At 55.6% G+C, this 21,395-nt stretch overlaps 1 protein-coding gene across 5 annotated transcripts in view; it reads left to right on the top strand.

The window, feature by feature from the left end:
* HSF2BP (heat shock transcription factor 2 binding protein) overlaps positions 1-21,395 on the top strand; it is an 83,799-nt gene that overhangs the window by 23,905 nt on the left and 38,499 nt on the right. The window contains exons 5-9 of one of the 5 annotated variants that reach the window (XM_021071072.1): positions 539-688; positions 3,006-3,138; positions 9,907-10,024; positions 19,465-19,568; positions 19,767-19,877. In XM_021071072.1, coding sequence (XP_020926731.1) covers positions 539-688; positions 3,006-3,138; positions 9,907-10,024; positions 19,465-19,568; positions 19,767-19,877 — 616 coding nt within the window. Of the gene's footprint in view, positions 1-538; positions 689-3,005; positions 3,139-9,906; positions 10,025-19,464; positions 19,569-19,713; positions 19,878-21,395 lie in introns of those variants that run through there. The other 4 variants (XM_005657160.3, XM_021071075.1, XM_021071073.1 and 1 more) reach the window with 4 other exon arrangements.

Here is a 21,395-nt window from a genome sequence, read left to right as displayed (position 1 = left end):
GACCTGTGGCTGTAATGGGCTGAGCCTGCCGGGGTCTCCTTCCGTCTCACTCCTGGCCTGCCCCCGCTCCCGCCTGTCCCGCCTGGTCTGGGCTGCCTCGTGTGGCGTTTCTAAAAGTGGAGGGAGCTCCCTGGTGGTGGCAGGCGCCGTTATCAGAGACCTTGCCGTGCGTGTGCACTGCTGCGTTAGGTTGGCGCTTTCTGCAGCTGCCCGGGTTGGTGCTCTCCTGGGTCTCGCCACTTGGGACCTGAAAGACCTCGTTTTCCAACTTACTTTAAGGAAGATGAAGTCAGGTCTTTGGGGGGTTTAGGAATGCTGATGTGTTGGTGCGTTCTCTTCTGTTGGTGTTATGTTTGCCTCTGAAGTTTAAAAAGATACGGCTTATGCCTTCCTAAGGGCTGGTTTTCATTCGCCAACTATTTACTATATTCTCTGTGCATTTCTTTTCTTTGAAAATGTCTTTGAAAGGAGACATGGTAGAGATATTTTGAGGTGGAAGGCTATTCATTTCTCTGATTTTACTTCGGTTTGATTTCAGGAGAAGCTGGCTCTTCGACAGCAGTTGAATGAAGCAAAGCAGCAGCTCCTGCAGCAGGCAGAGTATTGCACAGAAATGGGGGCAGCAGCCTGTACCATTTTGTGGGGCGTCTCCAGCAGCGAGGAAGTGGTCAAAGCCATCCTGGGAGGCGTAAGCACGAGCCGGGGCATCTGGGTGCTGTGTGACCAGGACGGTGTGCCCACCGAGGCGCCTGCAGACCAAACCCATTTCTTTTGTCCGCCACAGGGTTTTGGAACACAGCCCTGTCGGGCCCATTGCCACCTGCCGCCCCAGGGGACGCGTAGCATGAACGAGATCCCTCCCCTCCCGGGATCTGTGTGGTGTTGTGGGGGTGGGCCCGTCTCCTTGTTAACGCCTGGCATTTATGTGCCTAACGAGGTTGAAAGTGCTTGTACATATGTTACTCCATGGGTAACAGGGCGTATGACACATGTACGTTAACAGCATGTGCACACACACGCATCAGGAACTGAACAGGGGAAGAGAGATTAGAAATGAACTTTTTTTTTGGTCTTTTGTCTTTTCAGGGCCGCACCTGCGGCGTATGGAGGCTCCCAGGCTAGGGGTCTAATCGGAGCTGCAGCTTTGGCCTACACCACAGCAACGCAGGATCCGAGCAGCGTCTGCAACCTACACCACAGCTCACGGCAACGCCGGCTCCTTGATCCACTGAGCGAGGCCAGGGATCGAACCCGAAACCTCATGGTTCCTAGTCGGATTCGTTAACCACTGAGCCACGACAGGAACTCCTCGAAATGAACTTTGATTAAGGTGAACAGTTAGCAGTGGCAGGGAGGAAGGCCCTTGGCATAAACTGAGTGAAGCCTGCAGTCTGTTCTAGGGACAGTGCCTGAGTCACCTGACCCGGGGCAGGGAGGTGGGCAGACAAGGCCTGGCGGCGAGGGCGGGATGGGATTGTGGAAGAGCTTTCCTGCCTGGCCGATGACTTTGTCCTGGCCGTAGGACTGGAGTCCTTCAGGGGCTTCGAGTGAGTGAGAGGACGAGGGGAGAATTTGGGATGAACCTGACAGTGAGTGCGGATAGAGGGGTGGGGTTGTAGGGTGGGACTGGCCGGGAGAACTAGTCAGAAGTTCGTCCAGCGGCTCAGGCCGCACCTGCGGTGTGGGGGATGGAAGTGGCGGAGCTGTGGGATTGAGGCAGGAGTGGCGGCACGGTGGCCCCGCAGTGGAGGGGACAGGAGGAGCCCACGGGGGACTGCGCTTTGACGCTGGGGGCGTCACGTGGTCCTGAGTGGCAACATGTCGGGTGGAGGCCAGTAACACGTCACTCATCACTTGCAGAAATAAAAATGATGGAGAAACTAAATGTGTTTCAGAGCTTATTGAGCTTTATTGAGGTATAATTTACATGCCATAAAATGCATTCCTTTGTACATTAGTGGTTTTTAGCTAAGTTCTAGAGTTGTGTAATCACTCCACTCTCCTGGCTTAGACTGTTTATTTCACCCCGTGATGCTCCCTTGTGCCACTCGTAATAAAATATACTGGTTTTCACGCTGTTTCTCAGAGCCCTTCCCTGGCCCCCCAAGGAAGCACTTTCAAGGAGCTGCAAACTTGGAAATGCTTTTTGCTGAGTAATGAAGGTTTAAACTGCCAGATGAGCCTGTTCACTGTCTTTTGTGTTGAAGTTTCACTTAAGATTTTATTTGAAAAACAGTCTTGCCAGAGGCTTGAGAACCTCTGATTTCATGCCTAGAACAAAGAACTTATTTTTCTGGTCTATTTCTAGTATATTTGGGTGAATTCACCCAATACTTCTGTCACTGTAAATTTGAAGTCTTTCCCATATATATAAATATGTATATGAAAATATATATATATACTGGCCACCCCGTGGCATGTGCGAGTTCCTGGGCCAGGGATTGAACCCGAGCCACAGCAGTGACAACGCCAAGGTCCTTAACCTGCCCTGCAAGGGAACTCCTCTTGTATATATGCCATGTATATTTTTATTTTATTCTGTTCATCTCAGGGTAGTTTTACTACATGCCCCGAGCTCCTTTTTGCTGATCTTTTCAATGGAAACTTTTAACGAAGGAATAGATTTTAAAATATTGCTTCTGGGAGTTCTGTCATGGCTCAGCAGAAACGTATCTGAGTAGCATCCATGAGGACATGGGTTCGCTCTCTGGCCTCGCTCAGTGGGTTAAGGATCCAGCGTTGCCATGAGCTATGGAGTAGGTCGCAGACGTGGCTCAGATCCTGTGTGGCTGTGGCTGTGGTGTAGGCCAGCGGCTACAGCTCTAATTCAACCCCCAGCCTGGGAACTTCATATGCCGCAGGTGTGGCCCTAAAAAGACAAAATACAAAAATAAAGCGAAATAAAACATGGCTTCTGTAATTAAAACCAAGGTCTGTCCTCTGGCGTTTTGAAAATGACCTGGTGTCTGTGAAAGGCTGTGAGACTTTCGTTTCTGAACTTTCAGGATAAAGCTGTGAAGTTTTTCAGCATCACTGGTCAGACAATGGAGAGTTTTGTGAAGTCACTGGATGGGGATGCCAAGGAGCTGGACTCGGATGAAAATCAGTTTGTTTTCGCTTTGGCCGGAATCGTCACGAGTGAGTGATTCTCTACACACGGAGCGACTTTCGGATGGGTGTCCCGGAGCAGCGATCGGAGGCGGGGTGTCAGGAACCTTTTCCACTAGGCTTCTGCCCTGGCGGGTCCGACTCGGTGGATGTGGGGTCGGGACCAGGTGTGTGAGCCGTGGACCGTCAGCCCAGATGCTTCTGAGGCGGGTCGGTCGGTAAGAACAGCTCGTTTTAGGAAACACAGGATGAGTTTGCAGGTCCTGTTCTCCACGAATCGTGGAATTTCTCCCAGAGATGACATAGTTAGAATTCTATGGCCAAAGTGCTGTAGAGACAAAGGCGCATGACTAAATGATTATGCTGAGATCTTCGTATAGCAGGAGGCGGTGTGGTCTAGTGCGTTTTAAGACTCTTCTTTCTCTTTTTTTTTCTTTTTACAGCCGCACCTACGGCATAAGGAAGTTCCCAGGCTAGAGGTCGAATCAGAGCTGCGGCCACCAGCCTACGCCACAGCCACAGCAACTTGGGGTCTGAGCCGCCCCCGGGACTTGTGCTGCAGCTTGTGACAATGCCAGATCCTTAACCCCTGAGCAAGGCCAGGCATCAAACGCATCCTCACGGGCACTAGCCGGGTGCTCAACTAGTCGCTGAGCCACAACGGGAGCTCCAAGACTCTTCTTTTGAAGTCAGTGAAATTGTTAAATGTGCTGCTGTGACTGTTAGTTTCCACCTTTTTGCCCGTTTCTCTCCGCTGTATCTTCCGCCACTCTCAGGATGACTCTGCCGTTGGAGAGAGAGGAAGCTTTCCTTTTCTTCACGGCGTCATCCTTCCGCTGAAATCCTGCAGGAGTAGACCTCGTGTGGACAGTCTCTGCAGCATCCCTTAGAAGCTGGTGCTCTTCTTCCGGGCCAGGGGTTGAGATGCAGATGGTGTTGGGAGGGTCCTGGTGCAGCCCCCACTTTCATCTGCTGTGGGACAGCCTTCTGTGCTTTCATCGTAGCGCTTTTAGTTGGTGGAGGCTTGCATTGCTCTGCCTTTTAGAATTGCCTGAAAGTGTGTTTTTAGCGGGAAGTATTTGCATATTTGGTAATTAGATGTTCTGTTATTTGCGAGTGACCTCAAAGGTCTCTGACGTGTGTGACTTTTCATTCTGCTGAGCTCTGAGTTTGAGCTGCTTGACTTGCCAGCTGGTGGGTGGTGGGGGGGCGGTGGGGGGCCGTGGGGGGACAGTGGGGAAGGCTGGCCTGCTGCCCAGCAGACGAGCTCAGCTTGGCTTCGTTTTCCCTGCCTGGAGCGGTTCCCAGGGAACCCTTGCGAGGAGGAAGGCGTGCGCTCCTGCGCCGCTGCAGTTCACAGGACGCATCCGTGTGGTGGTGGTTCAGCCGAGTGCCGCTCTCCAGAGCCCCAGGGCACCTCAGATACCAGGCTCCGCTCCCCGGGGCGGGTCGTTCAGCGGGCACCGTGGGTGGCTCTCGGGCGATCTGCCCCCTCAACAAGCCTCCTGTTACGTCCGCGTACAGTGAGCTCACCCCTTACAGCTTTCCCCTCAGCTCTGTGTGGCTCCGCACATTTGGACACAGGCGTGCGGGCCTGGGTGGGGACGCGCCGTTCCGACGTGGGGCGGTCCTGTTACCTCCCGCCTCTCCCCACTGCCCCCCATTTGTAGTCAGCCCCTCTGCCCACCAGCAGCGCCATCTCGCTGCCAGCTATACTTTTTTTGAATTGCAGTTTTCATTGTTTGGCCGTGCCTGAAACATGTGGAAGTTCCTGGGCCTGGATAGACCCTGTGCCACAGTCGTGACAACCTCTAGGCCACCAGGGAGTGCTGATTTGTGGTGCCTTTTGGCCGAGCTTTTCCTGCCAGCCCTCGAGGTGTCCGGCCTCCGCCCCGGGTGAGCAGGCAGCTGCCCGCCCCACCTGCCTCTTCCTGCCTCGCGTGTCCGGTGATCCTCAGCCTCCACTCTGATGCCTTTGGGACACGCTGTGGGTTTTCACATCACCCTCTGCCCCTTTAAGGAGTGGAGGTGCAGCTCTTTCCAGTTGACTGCGCCCCGAGCGCCATCTGGATGCCAAGGATTTGTTTCCGCGTCGGAGTGGTTCAGGCTCCTCCCCATCGTGGTCCCTGTCCCCACAGGGTGACACCGTGTAAAAGCCGTGGGGTGAGGCCCAGCGAGTCCACTTCCCAGCGTGGAACCTCTGGGCCTCACCCTCCTCGGTGGCGGGGAGGGGTGGGGGTGATGCTGCTCTCACCACGCGGCACGCCGTCGCGAGTGTCCTGAGCTGGGCAGGCCGCGGCGCGTTGCCCAGCAGGCGCTCTTTGCTCCAGGGCGGGCCCCGTGGTCACTAACTTGTATAAGTGGACAAACACAGAGCTTAGAAGAAGGTGGGACATTGGTACCGCAGCCCCTCTCAAGTTTAACTTGCTTAGCTTGCAGGTGGAACACTTACCTTTTCTAACCCCTTTTTCTGCTTTTTGACTATTTGGAAGTTGTAATTGTACTCTTTGCCTCTTAATTCTGGGTTGTTGATTTAAACAGTATCAGGTGATGAGGGCAGAATCAAAATTACTTTCTGGCAGTGGAATCATGTATGGTGGGACTGGATCCAGCTCACTGACACGGACGTGGTAGTACCACAGAGCTGCCAGCCGACGTGCCCTAGTGGCCATGACCATGGCCCGTGGAGCCTCAGGTCTCCTGCTCCCTCTTCCCCTCGTCCACACTCGCGCCCGGACCCGGGGGCGGCGCGGCAGCTGGGAATGAGGCCCAGGGTCCATTCTGCCCCCACCCCTGCGCGGCCCTGTGTTCTGGAGTCCGTGAGAAGAGGGGCCTAGACACGCGAGGATGCCTGAGTCTGCGCCAGCCCCGGCCCGCGTGGGCCTGTGTGTGGGAGGAGGTGCCGGATCTGCACGGCCAGGTCTGGAGGGACGGGTCAGGGGACGGGTGTTGGGCCGCTCTCCTCTCGGGCGCCGGGGCCAGGGCCGCTGCGCACCCTTGAGGCCGCGTTCTCAGTCTCCAGCCCGGGGTCTCGAGGAGAGCAGCGGGCCGTGGGGAGCTCCACGTCCTGCCCTTTGAGGGCCGCGGGACTGTCCCGCTGCACCGCTGCGCGTCCTGGTGGCTCCTCTCCCCTGCGTCTTCAGAACGGTCTGTCTTTTTCCGTGCGGGGCGGCGGCGTTGTTGGCAGGGGTGGTTCTTTGAGCTCCTGGAGGCCCACCACGGAGTGGGGAGCTCACTCTGCTGTCGGCCTCCTCGTAGGGGAGGTTGGCTGGTCGAGAGCCGACTTGCAGTGTGAGCGCCTCCCTGAACTTCCTCCTCTTTCTGCCCGAGTCCCTTATGGGAGCAGCTGTCAGGCCAGTGGCTGACCAGGGGCGCCTGGGACTCGGGGGCAGACGGGGAACACACGAGCCGAGGCCCGTGAGAGGGAAGACAGCCCGCGCGGCTTCAGAGCCAGCCTGCCGTCGCCCTCCCCTTTGGGGGACCCCACAGAGCAGGGCCAAGGTCGGCTTCGGAAGGGGCGCCTCCTGAGCCGTGGAGGCAGCCAGGAGGCCCTCTGTGGTCAGGCAGGTGTCACAAGGTGCTGGCTCTGATGATGATGTACTGTTGCGTGAGAAGCAGAAAGTAGGGCTGCTCCTCGATTACCTGGCTGGGGAGAAAGGGCTGAGCTTTTGCCCTTGGCAGTTGGGACTTCAGGCGCCTGCTGCCCCCGGGCTTCAAGGAGGTCCTGGTTCAGACGGAAAACCCTTCCTGGGGTCTAGCCTGGAGGCAGGAAGCCCCCCTGGCGGGGGGGGTCCGGTGACAAGCTCTGGGAGGCACAGGACTTTGATGTGCATGTGTCATTGGGTCAGGGTCCCTGGAGCCATGCTTTTCAGCCTCCTTGTGGGGCGTGTTCTCTGCCCTGGAGGAGTTTGGAGGCCTCCCTAGACTCGCCCTTTAGAGTCTCCAGATGCAGCTGGATGTCTCCTGGGGGTGAAACTGCCCTCCTTGGCCACTTTGAGAACCACTGCCCTGAGCCCGGCCTTAACCTTTCAGCCACTAGACAGAAAGCTCTGTGACAGTCTGCGATATTAGAGGCCACTGCGGGGGAGATTTTGAGGTCCTGAGGGCTCTGGGGCACGGTTCGGATGTGTTTGATTTAGTCAAGTCACACAGAGGTCTTGCTAATTCAGGAAAATTTGGTATCTGTTATCTACAGTTTGCAGTTAATCACGGAAATTCCCATCATTGTGGTTTGTCTTGGATAATTTGGGAGCTTTGTAGTCATTCTTGGCCGACGCCGTCCTTCTCTTGGCCTAGATAAAGGCTGGAATGGGAGGGTTTCCTCAGAAGCTCAGGTGCCTTGTTCGGGGGCTCAGTGAGGAGAGGGCGCACAGGGAGCCTTGGAGGTTCTCAGGTTGCTGGCAGTAGGAGGAGGTTACACTCGTGTTGGTCAGAAGACCCACCAAGAGCTGCATTGTGCCTTAGGGTCTGCAAGTAAGACTGCAAGGTCACCTTCAGTGAACTCCTGGGGATGTAACTCTCGGGGTTAAAGGTTGGTTCTTCTAGGTGAAGGCAAGTCAGTTGGCCAGTTTTATCGAATGGGGCACGAAGGAGGCCTGAGCATTATTTAGCCTGTGGCTGTGAAGAAGTGGCTTCAGGTGGTTCAAAGAAAGGCTGGTGTTTGGGGCTGGCACTGTAGCCGGGTGGGGTGTCGTTACTTTGTTACTCGTTTGCAGATCTTGGACGAATCCATATGCTCAGCCATTGTGGTTTCTTAAAACAGGTAGCATTAAGTGATTGCAGGGACTGGCACCAGGGATTAACTAGTCCTTCTTCATTTTTTAAAATTATTTTATTTTATGTATGTATGTATGTATTTGTTTGTTTTTTGCTTTTTAGGGCCACACCCATGGCACATGGAAGTTCCCAGGCTAGTGGTCTAATCTAAGGTACGGCTGCTGGCCTACACCACAGCCACAGGCACAGCAACGCCAGATCTGAGCCACGTCTGCTACCTCCACCACAGCTCATGGCAACGCCAGATCCTTAACCCACTGAGCAAGGCCAGGGATTGAACCCATAACCTCATGGTTCCTAGTCAGATTCGCTTCCGCTGCGCCACGCCAGGAATGCCTAACTAGTCCTCTTTCTGCTAAGCTGGTCCTGGGGCCTATGGCCTCCCATGCTTCAGCTCGGTGAGCATTGAGCAAGTTTAGGTAAAGCTTTAGCAGGACCATCCGCGGCCTTTTGGCGTCTGCGCCAGCTGCTTGACTCGGTCCGCAGACTCTTTTCCCTGTGGGGATGCTGGGGCTAAGTCAGTTCTGTGGTTATTTCTTGAATCATACGCAGCGTGGGCAGATCAAGGCTATCGTTTGTGTGAAGGAGAATTTCCCCGGACTTCTAAAAATGATCCTTCGGTCGGGCCTTTTTCTTCGCCCCCCATACCCTTTGCAGGGCTCTGTCCCCGACAGGGCGGGCGGGTCATGTGATAGTGGCCTCCAGTCCCAGTGACATGTGGGAGGAGTTTTTCACATGAGAGAAAATATGGATCAGGTTCAAATCCATTGAAAAAAGGTTAGAGTTGTGTCAGGGAAGCGTCCTGTCTTCAGGAAACTTGTAGATGTCATGAAATTATATACCAAGTCAAACCCAGCACCAATTTATGAGGCCAAAATTGCCAGAAAGATCAGCAGAAATGGGAAGAAACCCCTCAGGTTTAAGAGACTTTAATATCCCTCTTGATTCCTCTCAGCCAGACCAACACGGGTAAACGGGCCTCCCCAGGACCTGGTAGCGAGGGGACAGTGTGTTCTGCCTTCAGGTTACAGCTAATCGGAGGCAGAAGGATAAGCGGCGGCACTCCTCCGCCGTCCTTTTTCTTTGGGCCACCCCTGAGCACGCACAGGTTCCCGGGCTGGGGACAGAACTGTGCCAGCAGTGACCCCAGCCACACACCACGTCCTTAACCACGAGGCCACCGGGCTACTCCTCTTTCGGAAAATCCTCCGCTCAAACTGAAGCGACCGCCGCCCTTCCCGAGCTGGAAGAGGGCGTCTGCGGGGACCCCGGGGGCTGCCGCGAGCTCCTCTTCCTGACGGGCTCACGGCGGCGGGGAGGAGCTGTGCTCCGTTTGTCAGAGCCGCTCAGGCCCGGCCCTGGCCCGCACACGGGATGTTGGGCAGCCCCCGAGGTGCCCCTGCAGGCCTTTGGGCGGGTGCGGAGCCGCCTCAGCCGCAGGGAGCCCGGGCGATGACGCGTGAGGTCTCCGTGCTGGTGCCGCAGGCCTCGGGCCTGAGGATTCGGGGTACTTGCCGACCCCCCACAGGGTGTGCCGTTTCGGAACAGGCTTTTCGGAATCCGTGTTTCTGCTCCCTTTTGACCTCGTGATCTCAGTTTCGTGCGGTGGGTCAACGTCAGCAGGAGGGCACGCCCGGGGCTGAGAGGGAGTTTTAGTGTCCTCAGTCCCAGGCTTGGACCTCGGCTGCCCGCGGCTCTTCAATCCGGTAGCCTGGAGGCTGGGGTCCGCTTCTGTGCTGCGGTCAGGCTGCAGACATGCTCAGAGCCAGTGCCCTGTCCACCGCCGCCGAGGCCTTCTGTCGCCAGGGCCTCCCTCCCTGTCCCAGTGACTGCCCTGGTGGTCAGCTGCCCTCTCTGGGCTGTCAGCTTTGTGGATAACACCATTTTTTAATGCCTCGTCGACTGTTTTGTGTTTACTTGGGTCTGCTGGGAGAACAGCAGCCTGTCTGTCTGTCTGGGACAGATTTTGTAGGTGCTGAGGTAACCGTGATGCTGACGCCTCCTCCCCTTTCTCTGTTGCAGATGTTGCTGCCATAGCTTGTGGCCGTGAGTTCCTGGTCACCTCCAGTCGGGTGCTCCTGGACACCATACTGCAGCTTCTGGGGGACCTGAAGCCAGGACAGTGTACCCGCCTCAAAGTGTACGTGTGCGACATTGACAGGCTCGTGGTTTGTTTCGTTTTTTTGTTTCTTTGTCTTTTTAGGGCGGCATCCACGGCGTTCCCAGGCTAGGGGCTGAATCGGAGCTGTAGCCGCCGGCCTCCACCACAGCCACAGCAGTGCCGGATCCGAGCCGTGTCTGCGACCTACACAGCCGCTCATGGCCACGCCGGATCCTTCACCCACAGAGCAGGGCCAGGGATCGGACCTGTGTCCTCATGGGTGCTAGTCGGATTCGTTTCTGCTGAGCCACGCTGGGAGCTCCCTAAATCTGGTGGAAAATGTTGATGTTTTGTTTCAGCAGGCAGGGAGCCTGGCTGGGTTCAGGTTGCGAGGTCTGACCAGCCTTCTCTGTTCATGGCTTCCGTGTCGGCTCCCCTGTCAAAAGCCTTTTTCAGTGCTCCTGGGTCTGCCCCTCGTGGACGCTCTCGGGTGCCTGGGTGATGGTCACTGCCTCCGTTCTCAGGGTCTTGGCTGTGCTGTTTATGATCATTGCACACGCACACGCTTGGGGCGAGGCCAGGACGCCCCCGTGTGGGGTCACTTGCCTGAGCTCTGACTCCACGACGTCCTGGTCCTTGTGAGTCCCCAGGGCTCCCTCCTCAGTCCTCCTCGGGAAGGTTGGCTGGGCTTTTATGTAGCCTGAGGTGTCACACGCCTCTGCAGCTGTGCCCAGGTCCCGGGCGAGCTACAGTTTGGGGGGTCCCCGTTCCTCCGGTGGCGAGGAAGGTCCCGGGGGCTCCCACCCCAGCAGCCTGAGCAGAGCTTCTCCTGCTGCCCGCCCTGGGGCACGGTGCTGCTCGGGGTGCGTGCTGAGTGGGAAGCTCACTGCTGGTTTGGTGCTTCTTAGAGCTCTGGTCTTAGTCCCACTCCGCCTGCTGCTGTTCCCGTTTCAGGGCCCTGACCTGGCTGCTCCTGGATCCTGTTCCCAACTCACAGCCGTGTTGAGCGGAAGCAGGCGGCTGGGCTGTTCGCCCCCCCTCGCCTCCGGAACCGAGCTCCGCAGTCTGTTTTCAGCTTCTTTAACTGGCATAGCTGCGCGTGAGCGCTGCCTAGAAGACAACGAAACGCGCAACTTAGCCCGTTTGGTGTGTTGTCCACCAGTGGCCTATGGATCCACTTCAGTCCTTTTGAAAAGTGGGAGGTGGGAGAATTGCTGGCAGAGGCATTGGCTTGCTGTCGCCAGTCCTCCGCCTGCCCCCCGCCCCCGCCCGGGTCCTCCCTCCCCGTTCTCCTTGGCTGCATCCTGCTGCGCCCAGCGTGTGTCCACTTTCTCCCAGCTGCAGCCGCTGGGGCCAGGCCCTCTCTTGACCACACGCATACTTCCTTCTTTTCGGCCTCTCTCTGCTCGGACTGTCGCTTGCCTCTTTCTTGGGGTTCAGCCCCTGGCCACGTCCGTGATCGGAGGCTGCTCGTTTTCAGGAGCGCAGGTGCCTCAGACCCAGAGATGGGGATTTTAATTTTTGTTTATGTGGGTATGCATTTTTTGGCCACACTGTGGCCTGCGGAAGGTCCCGGGTTGGGGCGGTGCCCCAGCAGGTGGCTTCCTTTCCCGCTGCCCCGCCCAGGAGGACCGGGGAGGACCTGGAGGCGGCCTGCGAGTCCTCCTCTGGCCACTCATCATTTATACCCTCCCTCCCTTTCTTCTCCCGTGTGTCAGAGGAACGTGGGGCCTTTGGGGGTGTTTGGAGTGTAAGCCGTCCTCCCACCTCTGGTTTGGACTCGCTGAGCTTTTGATTAGCTGCCCCCTGGGATTTTGCTCCATCCGTTGTCCTCTCTTGCTTCAGCGTCTCCGAGTTCTCCCCCAACCCCCACTGGCTCCTTCTGAGCCTCTTTTCTCCCAGTCGTGCTGTGACAGCCTTCAGCGCCCTGGGGTCCCTGTGGACCGTTTGGCAGCGCTGCCGGAAGGGGCGGCTTTGGATTTATCACGACATGACGCGTTTTCCCAGAATGAAGGGCTGGCTTGGGATGCCCTGTTCCTTTTGCCTTCCTTGACGTCCCTGTGGGCCCTGGGTGTCAGTGGCCTTATAACCGACTCGATTCTGCTGAGGGGCGCCAGGGCCATCTCTGGTGGCAAGTGGGACGTTGTGGCGACTTGCCCTCTGTGACTGTTTTCAGGGTTACGTCTTCTCGGGCCCTTTAATTTCTTGCTAGCCCCAGTTGGTCTGCCTGTTTTTTCAAGACCTTTTTAATTTGGTTTATGTTGACTTTTCTCAGTTAAGCTTTGAATGGAAAGATCATCAGGCCGCAGCCCCTCCTCCTCGTGTGTCAGGCTGCGCGCGTCCGGATGGAGAGCTGGGCGGACACTTCACTCTGGTGCTTGAGGCAGCCTGCCTGCAGCCCTGACCTGAATTTATCTAGACTCTCAAGGGAAGTGAACTCGAACTTGACATTAGAGACCCTTTTTTAACTTTGCAAATGTAGAAGCTTCCAACGTCTGGTGGCCAGACACACCAGCCAGCCCTCGGGGCCTCTCAGGGTGCTTTGCGCCGCCAGCGGGATGACTGGGTTGCTGTTGGCTGTGTGTTTTTACGCCTTGGCACCCGTACCTCCAAGGAGGGGACCATCTAGCCATAGCAGGACTGTGTTCTCTGTTGATAATTTTTGCATTCACATCAGCCTCTCAGGTGTCTGCTGTGTGACAGGACTCTGGGCACCCAGGCCAGCCCTGGACCAGGCTCCATCTGCCAAGGCCGGGGGAGTCAGTGCTGCCAGCTGAGGAGGAGCCCCTGGCAGCGGATTTCGTCCTCTCCTTCTCCGCGTGCTTCTGCGTACTCAGCCAGCCCTTGGCCTGAGACGTGCCCAGGGCTGCCCCGTCCTCTGCAGCATCTGTCCTTGTCCTTCACCTCCGGCCATGGGTCATTAGGTCTTGCCCACACAGTGTCCCGCACAGGCAGGGCGTGTGCCGTTTCTGGGATGGCACCCTGCCCCTGGGGTTGCAAAGCACCGCCAGCCCCCGTGCTAGCACCGGGCCTGCTCTGTGGGCCCCTAGGGACTCCTGGTTGCGTCTTGTTTTGCCTCGCTGCCGTCCCTGGCACTGGTCCTGCCATGCTCCTTGACACTCAGTAGGAGCTGGACAAACAAAATTTTGGTTTCGCGTTAGAGATCTGGGCTTCAGGAATGAGGATTTTACTTCCAGTCTCTTCAATCCTCCCCATTTCTTTTGTACTTAATTCCTCATTAGCGTTTCCTCATTGCCCATCATCTGTCATTACGATTCTGCCAGTCTCTGTTGACACGGGCCACAAGAGGCCTTTTGACACCTTGTTCTAGATGCTTCTTAGGGTCAGTATGGACCACACCTGGGGGAGGTCCCAGCTGGAGCGAGGGGCCTGCTGGCAGGGCAGGCTAGGAGACAGGGGCAGGGAGGGCGGCTCCCCGAGGCCCCATAGACCCAGCTTCCAAAGAGCAGGAGACTTGTCTGCGCAGGTAGGGCTCTCGCAGAGCACGGTTCTGGAAGCGTTTCTGTAAAGTGTCGTAAAACAATGGCAGTGCTGTTGAGCTAAGCTCAGGGCACTGAGCCTGGAGCGCGGCTCCTGACCGCGCATGTCCAGTGTGCTCCGGGGTGCTTCCGTGTCTGTCTGCCCTTCCCTGCAAACCTCCAGAGGCCCAGCTCGCCTTCAGCTCTGCCGTCCCAAGGCCTGGTGCGCAGAGGCGCTTGGCGCAGGCTGTTGAGTGAGCTGTGAGTGCAGAGATTCACTTCCTGGTCGGTGGGAGTCAGACGCAGTGTCACCTGGGTGGCCTGACATCTGTTCACATGGGGGGGGGGCTTAATGCCACTTGAGAAGACTCTCCAAACTTGATCAGCTTTCTAAATTGTTTCCACCTAAAACTTTAGTAATCCTAGGTAGTAGGAAAGTCACCTTTAAAGACATTCTAACAAAATTTCTAGGATATTGGTTAACAGTTACATATTTTGAAGAGGAAAGTACAATTTGGAGACAAACCTTAGGTAATAGTCAAATTCTTTAATTTGGAGTTGGCAGCATTTTCAGATATTAACAAAGGTCAGCCAAGCTTCTAAAATGCTGATCTCCAACATTTGAGGTCTGAAACCAATGTATAGTATTTTCCAGGCAATAGAGCTTTCAGCCGCAAAATGTTTAACATCTGCTGAATGGGTCTAGTAACTTGGTAGCCAGTGTTGAACATAACCTCAGTTCTTTCTTTTTTGTGGGGAGGGCGTTGCTGTGCTCACGGCATGCAGAAGTTCCCAGGCCCGGGATCGAACCTGTGCCGCAGCAGTGAGAATGCTAGTGTTCACCCACCGAGCCGCAAGGGAACTCCATCCTCGGTTCTTGTGAAAGGCATTTTCCAAATGAGGGTTTCGACCGCTCTAGTTTGATCATTTTTTGTACATTAAAAAAAACCTTTCTAAGAAAAAGGCAAATAATCGAATGCGCGTTTGCATGAGAGGTGGTGGGCAGCTGCCAGAAGATGCGCCGTGAGCTGTGTCGGCGTGAGCGGCCCTTGGCCTCGGCTGCGCTGCAGACGGCGACCATTTCGTTCCGTCTCAGTGAGGGGCCGAGTCTGACAGCTCTGAGCTTCCCAGGGGACATGAGGCCAGTAAGGCCTTCTCCTGTCTGCTCGGAGGTGGGAGGGAGACACGGCAGCGGGGCTGAACCCACTGAACAGCACGGGCACCTGCCTGGGCCAGGCCGTCCACTTCTGCGTGCTTAGTCCAGAGAAAGTTCTCCCCTAAGTCCCGAGACGTGTGTGTGCGGGACCGTGGGGGCCGCGGGCTGTGACGGCCCACGCACGGGGAGGGTGCCTGAACCTGCCGCTGGAGAGCAGGTGGCAGGTCGCCCTCCGTGCCTTGGGACCCGGCAGTGAGAGTCGTTGGAGCTGTGCGTTCAGCTCCCTCCTCCGTGGGGGAGGACGCAGGCCGCGGCCACCGGCGGTGTGGATGGGGAGCCGCCCCGGTCAGCTCGGGCCCCGAGGGCCTGTGGCCTGGCCTGCCTGCCTCTGCAGCGAGGATGGCCTTCCCACCTTGGGCCCTGGAGCGCAGGTAGGGCTCCCGGAGACGGGCCTGGCCTCGAGGCGGCCCCTCCTGGCCAGGGCCGGCGTGTGCTGCTCCGACACCTTGTGTGGACGGCGGGGAGTCGAAGGCGTTTGATGAGGATTGCATGTGGTGTGGGGCTTGGGGTTCTGACTTGACCGGGGAGGGGCCGCGTGTCTAAAACAAGCGTGGTTAGAGGTTTATTCCTCTTAAAAACTGTGTGGGCCTCTCACTGCCAGTTCCTCTCCGTCATCTGATCCGAAATGTCTGTGTTGCTCTGCCAGCTGCTTGGCCCTCGCGTCACGTGCGCAGAGTCTCTTCTAAGAATTTTATTGCTCCTTGTTCCACAGAATTGCCTGATGGATGGTGCTAATTTGGCTCCTTCAGATGTTAGTTTTGGATGACTGGTGTGTGGGCTTTGTTTTACTGCTGGTTTGTTTTGAAGTCCTGGCTGTGCTCATTCTTTGTAGCTTCTAGGTTACACGTTCCAGTTTCTTCCACCGTGAAGGACAAGTTGCGTCACCTTTGCTCCTGGTGACTCAGCCGCGGACGTCAGGCAGTCGAGAGCTCTCTGACTGCTCACCAGGGGGCCTGTCCGCTTCCGGCGAAGCCTGGTGTGTCTGGTCAAGAGAGGGCCTTTTCATCCAAGGAGAGTTACTGCTTTTGTGGTGTTTCAAGTTGGCTGATACCTAGGTTGGCCTCGCGTTCGGTTCTTCTGTTGTCAGTGTCAGATGTAGCTCAAACTCTCAAGCCTGCCGAGTCTGGGAAGTGGCTCTCTGGAGCCCATTAATCCATTTTTTACGTGTGTTCTGCTTAGGTTCATGGTGGGAAGCAGAATTTGCCTACTTCTTTTGGTCATTGGAATAAAAACTGGCTCCCAGTCCTACCTCCCAGTCCTGCTGTGGTTTGGAAAGTGATGTTTGCTTTTAATGTGAAAAAACCTGAAGGGGACTCGAAGGGGCAGCCTCTCTCTTTTGCAATTGGAAACTCGATACAGTGTTTACAAAATACTTTCCTCAGAGGAGAAATCTCGGAATGGAAAACATTTGCATAAGAAACAGAAGGTGGTTCTGGGTTTGTTATTTCCTAAGACCTGGTGTGTGTGACCTTGGAGAAGTCTCTGTCCTCTGTGTGCAGCATAGCCTGGCGATAGCCTGGGGTCAGGGGGCACTGTGGGCCTGGCAGTTACTTTTGCTCTGTTTTAGCTTGTTAAGTAAGGATGGCGGATTGTGACCAACTATGAAATTTTAGATATTTGTCAACTTGTAAATGTTTTCGCCACCTTAAAGTTAAATGACAGTCAATGAAGAATTTCAGCTAGATGTATTTTCTGGAGTTTGCCCCACATATTTCAGTTATAAGCAGATGTTAGCCTTGCCGTTTAAGCCATGGAGAAGCCTGGCTCGGCCTCGTGCTATGCTGTAGAGCAGGAGTAGGCAGACTTCCCCTGCGAGGGCTGGGTGGAGGTGTTTCTGGCTCTGTGGGCCATGCCGCGTCTGCTGCAGTGGCTCGGCCCTGCTGCTCTAGCCTGGAAGCCGAGAAGGAAGTACGTAGACTTTTTTGTAGCGGGTAGTTGATAGCCAGCGTTTCCTCGATTTCTGTTGTACTGCAAAGTGGCCCAGTCCCACACGGTTCCCTGTGCCGGGCCGTGGGAAATGCCAGCTCTCTGCGTTGTGCTCTCAAGGGGGGACATTCCTCTTCTTGCAATCCTGGGTTGGAGATCACAGAAAATGCTGTTAATGTGCTGAATTTCCTCATGAATGTGACATTTGAACATCCCCTAATGACTCCTTAAATGAGTTACTGGTGCATGGCCTTTGGATATGGGTAGAAATTGTCAGGAAAACTTGAAAACATTTGCAATTTTGGCTCCTTTTGTGGCCCGTGGTGAGGCTGAGGGCCGTAACTTGAGAACCTGGTGTCACTGCTGCCAGCGGTGCTGGTCTGGTCCTGTCCTCTGGTCGGGATGTGATGTTGCCTTGACTTTGAAATGCCCTTGGCGCTGGGAGGGGAGAAGCCTGGCTCCGCGGGCGCCCTGCTGGGCTTGCTCCCCCTCCCCATCGGAAACAGTGCTGGCACTGGTCACTCTGCAGGTCCAGGTGCTGTGCCAGCCTGTGTGTCTGCAGAGACAGATAAGCCGCGGAGCTTCATCCTGTCAAACCAAGCATGGAGGGGAAGCCAGCTCCTTTAACGGAACACTAACAAGCATTTTCCCTGGCAGGCCTGTGCTCTGATTTCCTTCCTCCTTTGTTAATGGACTGAATCACTGTTACCGATTTTCTTCTTGCCGCAGGCTCTCGTATGTCCTGCAGGGTACTATTGCTGATCCCACCTTGATTTAAAATGTTGGGACTTCCTGGTCCCCTAGCCAGTGAAGGATCTGGTGTCGTCACTGCCAGTGAAGGATCTGGCGTCACTGCTGTGGCTCAGGTCACTGCTGTGGCTTGGGTTTGGTCCCTGGCCCAGGAGTTTCTGCATGCTATGGGCCAGGCCCCAAAAAATTGTTTTTCTCTACGGCTTGTTATGGAATTTTTGCAGTAGTTTTGATTTGAGAAAGTTGCATCACAGTATATGTTAAAAGCCTTGGCTGCTAAGCTTTTCGGCGCCCCCGAAATGGGCAGCCACACCCAGTGCCCACCTCCTCACCTCGACCGCCCTGCTGGGTACACGCCTGACCGTGCAGCGCTCAGTTGGACCCTGAGCAGGGATGCTGGGCGCGCTGGACGCTGAGGCCCTTCCTCAGGGGAGCCGTCCTGCCGCTGGCCGGCTTAGCCGCCGCCCATCCCCGCTCCCCGCCGTGCTGCTTGTTTCTTCTCACTCGCCCCGGGGCTCCTTCGTGTCCGGCTGCACCCAGGGGCCAGTTCTGGGGTCTCCGAGCTCCCCTGGCGCCGGCCCCTGCCTCCTTGGGCTCCTCCTCCCTGGTTCTGCTCTGCTGGCTGCCGTTTCTCGCGCTCCCTTTTCTGTTCAGGGTCACTCCTTTCTTTCCCAGGGGTCCGTTACTCTGGAGTTTCACGGCTTATTATAGTTTTCGTTTTTGTACGTTCTGCAAGGTTATCTTTTGAGCCGCCTCGTTGTTTATAACACTCAGGAGCTCTCTGATTCTGCATTTCATTTCCATCTGAATCATGGGTGCCTCTTGAACATAGGTAGCCGTTTTCTATTCTGTACTTGATATTGTAGTATCTGATACTTTTTAAATTTTGGCTCTGTCAAGGGTTCCTCGTGCTGTTACTTGTAAGTCTTATTTTTCGTGTGTTCCGTGGTTTTGTTGTGAACTCACAGTTGTTGGTCACTGTGTGTGGGGATTCTCTGAAGACCCAGGTCAGCGTCCTTTCCTTTGAGAGAACGTTTACGTGGCCAGGCAGCCGGGGCAGCTCCGGTCCCAGATCTGCTTTCTGCTTCAGCGGCTCGTGGGTTTTCAGGCCACGTAAGTGTGGATTCATGCCAAGCTTGACCGCTCAGGGCCTGTGCTCCGAATCTCTGTCTTGTGTGGGTCAGTCCCTCTGCACTGACAGGACGCTGTGTACCTGTGGAATCTGTCATCTTTAGGGGTCACCTTTTTTTTTTTTTTTTTTTTCTACATGTGGCATGTAGAAGTTCTGGGGCCAGGGATTAAACCTGCACCACAGCAGTGACCTGAGCCAAAACAGTGACAACACTGGGTCCTTAACCCACTGGGCCACCAGGAAACTCCTGGGGCTCATCCTTCTGATTTTGTGCTCTAAGTTCCTGAGCAAAGGTATTTCCTCTTCATTTCTGGCAGGCTCATCCATTTCTTCAAGGGTTTGCAAAATATTTGTGTAGCCTCTTCCGTTGCTTTGCCGTATGAAGTTTTTGGGGTCTCTGTATTCTGCAGGGTTTCAGAAGGCAGTCCAGTAGATTTCCAGTTGTCCTCTGCCTCTGTCTTACCAGTTGTGGTCCGTCCCTAAGACCACTTGCAAAGGCTCGTTTCACTCCGGGTGGATGGGGTGTTGGGCTGGGGGGCTGGGTTGCGGTGCTCCCCACCCCTCGTGCTGTAAATGAGACCAGCTCACAGGGCCTGGCTGGCCACCCCAGCATCACGGGGAACATTCACCGAGTGAAAGGGCAGGATGACGTTTTAAACGGTGCGTTGAACGTTTAGAGTGTCGTGGGCTTAGGCGTTGAGGCTTCCCTGCACATAAACGCAGGGGCGGCGAGAAAGGGAAGGCTCGGCACCTCTGGCTTCGCGGTGTCCTGTGCCCGGTTTGCGGCCCTGTCTCCGGAGTCCGTGCGCCTGTCCGGGGCGGGGCTCCGTGGTCCTCTTGCCGGCGTTTGACGTTGGCACCTGGCCTCGCAGAGACAGGTGCTGTGTCGCCACGCTCTGCTCGGGAGCGGGGCGGATTCCGGGGGGGGGGGGGAAGGGAGGGCCGCGTCTCAAGGCCCCTTTCCTCCGCGTTTCAGGTTAATGCTGATGGCCCTGTACAACGTGAGCATCAACCTGAACGGCCTGAAGTACATCAGCGAGAGCCCAGGCTTCATCCCGCTGCTGTGGTGGCTTTTGAGCGGTGAGGCAGGCTTTTCCTCTTGGGCTCCCGTGGGCCGGGGCGGGGGCGGTCTCAGACGTGGGGCCTGATTATCCCTGGGTGTTCCCATTTCTTTAAAAAAAGAAGATTGCAAACCACTGAAAACTCACCGGTATGCTGTTTTTAGTTCTGTTCTTAAAGTATTGCTTTCCTTTGGTTGTGAGTCTGTGACACACGCGGAATCATCCGGGAAGACCTCCAGCCAGTGCGGTGCCCTCCCTCCTCTGGGAGCAGCGCAGGGCCTCGCGTGCCGTCCGAGGCTCAGGACGCGGGTCCAGGGAAGCCCCGTCGGTGAGCAGCGTGGGGAAGAGAGCGGGAGGCGGCTGCTCTGAGGTCGCACACAAGCTGTGCGGCCGTGCGTTTTCTTTGGGTAAAACCCATCTTTACTCTTTCTCCTCCTCTTCTCTCTTGCCTCCAATTTCACCTAAATTTTTTCCCCAGTCTCATCAGCATTTTTACTGCTTGGTCTTTGGTGGGAACGTTATTTCATTCAGGTTTGCAACAAAATCAACTTGCCTTGTTTTTTCGTCATTCAGCTCCATCTCTGTCTTTGCGCTTCAGTTCCATTGGGTGGTAAATGCTTATTTTTTGGTAGCAGGCTTGTTGAGCTCTAATAAACTGCATACACTTAAGGCAGACAACGGATAAGTTCTGACGTAAGTAGACACCTGCACGCAGTGGAGACAGTGGGCCTGCCTGTCCCTCCCAGACGGCACCTGGGCCCCTAGGGTCCCTCCCTCCCGTCCCTGTGTCCCCTCTTCCCAGAGACCCCGCACCTCCTTCCTGGGCTGTAGGGTAGTGTTCACTCTCTGCGGGTGTCTGAGCGATCCCGCGCTGCGGATTCTCTCTTGCCCGGCTTCTTTCACTTGCAGTCCTTCCGTGTGGTGTGTCCTTTTTTTTTTTTTGCCTTTTTTCTTCTAGAGCCGCTTCCTTTGGCATATGGCGGTTCCCAGGCTAGGGGTTGACTTGGAGCTGTAGCCACCGGCCTATGCCATGAGCCACAGCAACGTGGGATCCGAGCCACGTCTGCAACCTCCACCACAGCTCACGGCAGCACCGGATCCTTAATCCACTGAGCAAGGGCAGGGATGGAACCCGCAACCTCATGGTTCCTAGTCGGATTCATTAACCACGGCGCCACGACGGGAACTCCCTCGTGTGGTGTGTCTTAGTAGTCGATTGCTTTTGTTGCTAAAGAGGACTCTTTCATGTGGATATGCTGCAGTTGCTTTCTTTTTCAGCGCTCGATGGCCGTTTGGGCTGTCTCCAGGTTCTGGCTGTTACAAAGCTGCTGTGAACATTCTTCGATGTTTTTGCAGGGGCTTTTACTTTCTTTTCTCCGGGCAAATACCCGGGAGTGGAACGTCTGGCTCATACAGTAGGTGTGTGTTAGTTTTTATGAAGCGACCACGCTGCTTACAAAGTGGCTGTGCTGTTCTGCACGCCCCCTGCCCCCGCAGTGAGTTCTCGCCAGTGCTCCGTGGTCGTCATTCGTAATTTCAGATACTCCGGGAGGGTCTTAATTTGCATTTCATGTGCTGACGGGTGATGCTGAGCCTCTTTTCCTGGTTTATCTACCCATCCATATATCCTCCAAGGTTAGCTGTCTTCGCATCTCTTCTGCCCTTTAAAACTGGACCGTCGCGGCGGAGCGTGGAGGCTCGTGGTGTGTGTTCTGCACACGGATCCTTTGTCAGATGTGTAGCTGGCAGATTTCGCTCGGTCTGCTGCTTGTCTTTTCACTCTCTTAAGGGCATCTTTAGAGAAGAGAAGTGCTTTGAGGAAGGTTAATTTGTTCTGTTTATTCTA

Source organism: Sus scrofa, chromosome 13 (genome assembly GCF_000003025.6).
Source record: "Sus scrofa isolate TJ Tabasco breed Duroc chromosome 13, Sscrofa11.1, whole genome shotgun sequence".
Classification (NCBI taxonomy): domain Eukaryota; kingdom Metazoa; phylum Chordata; class Mammalia; order Artiodactyla; family Suidae; genus Sus; species Sus scrofa.
The sequence above is the reverse complement of the archived record's forward strand: the minus strand, read 5'-3'. Positions and strand labels throughout refer to the sequence as shown.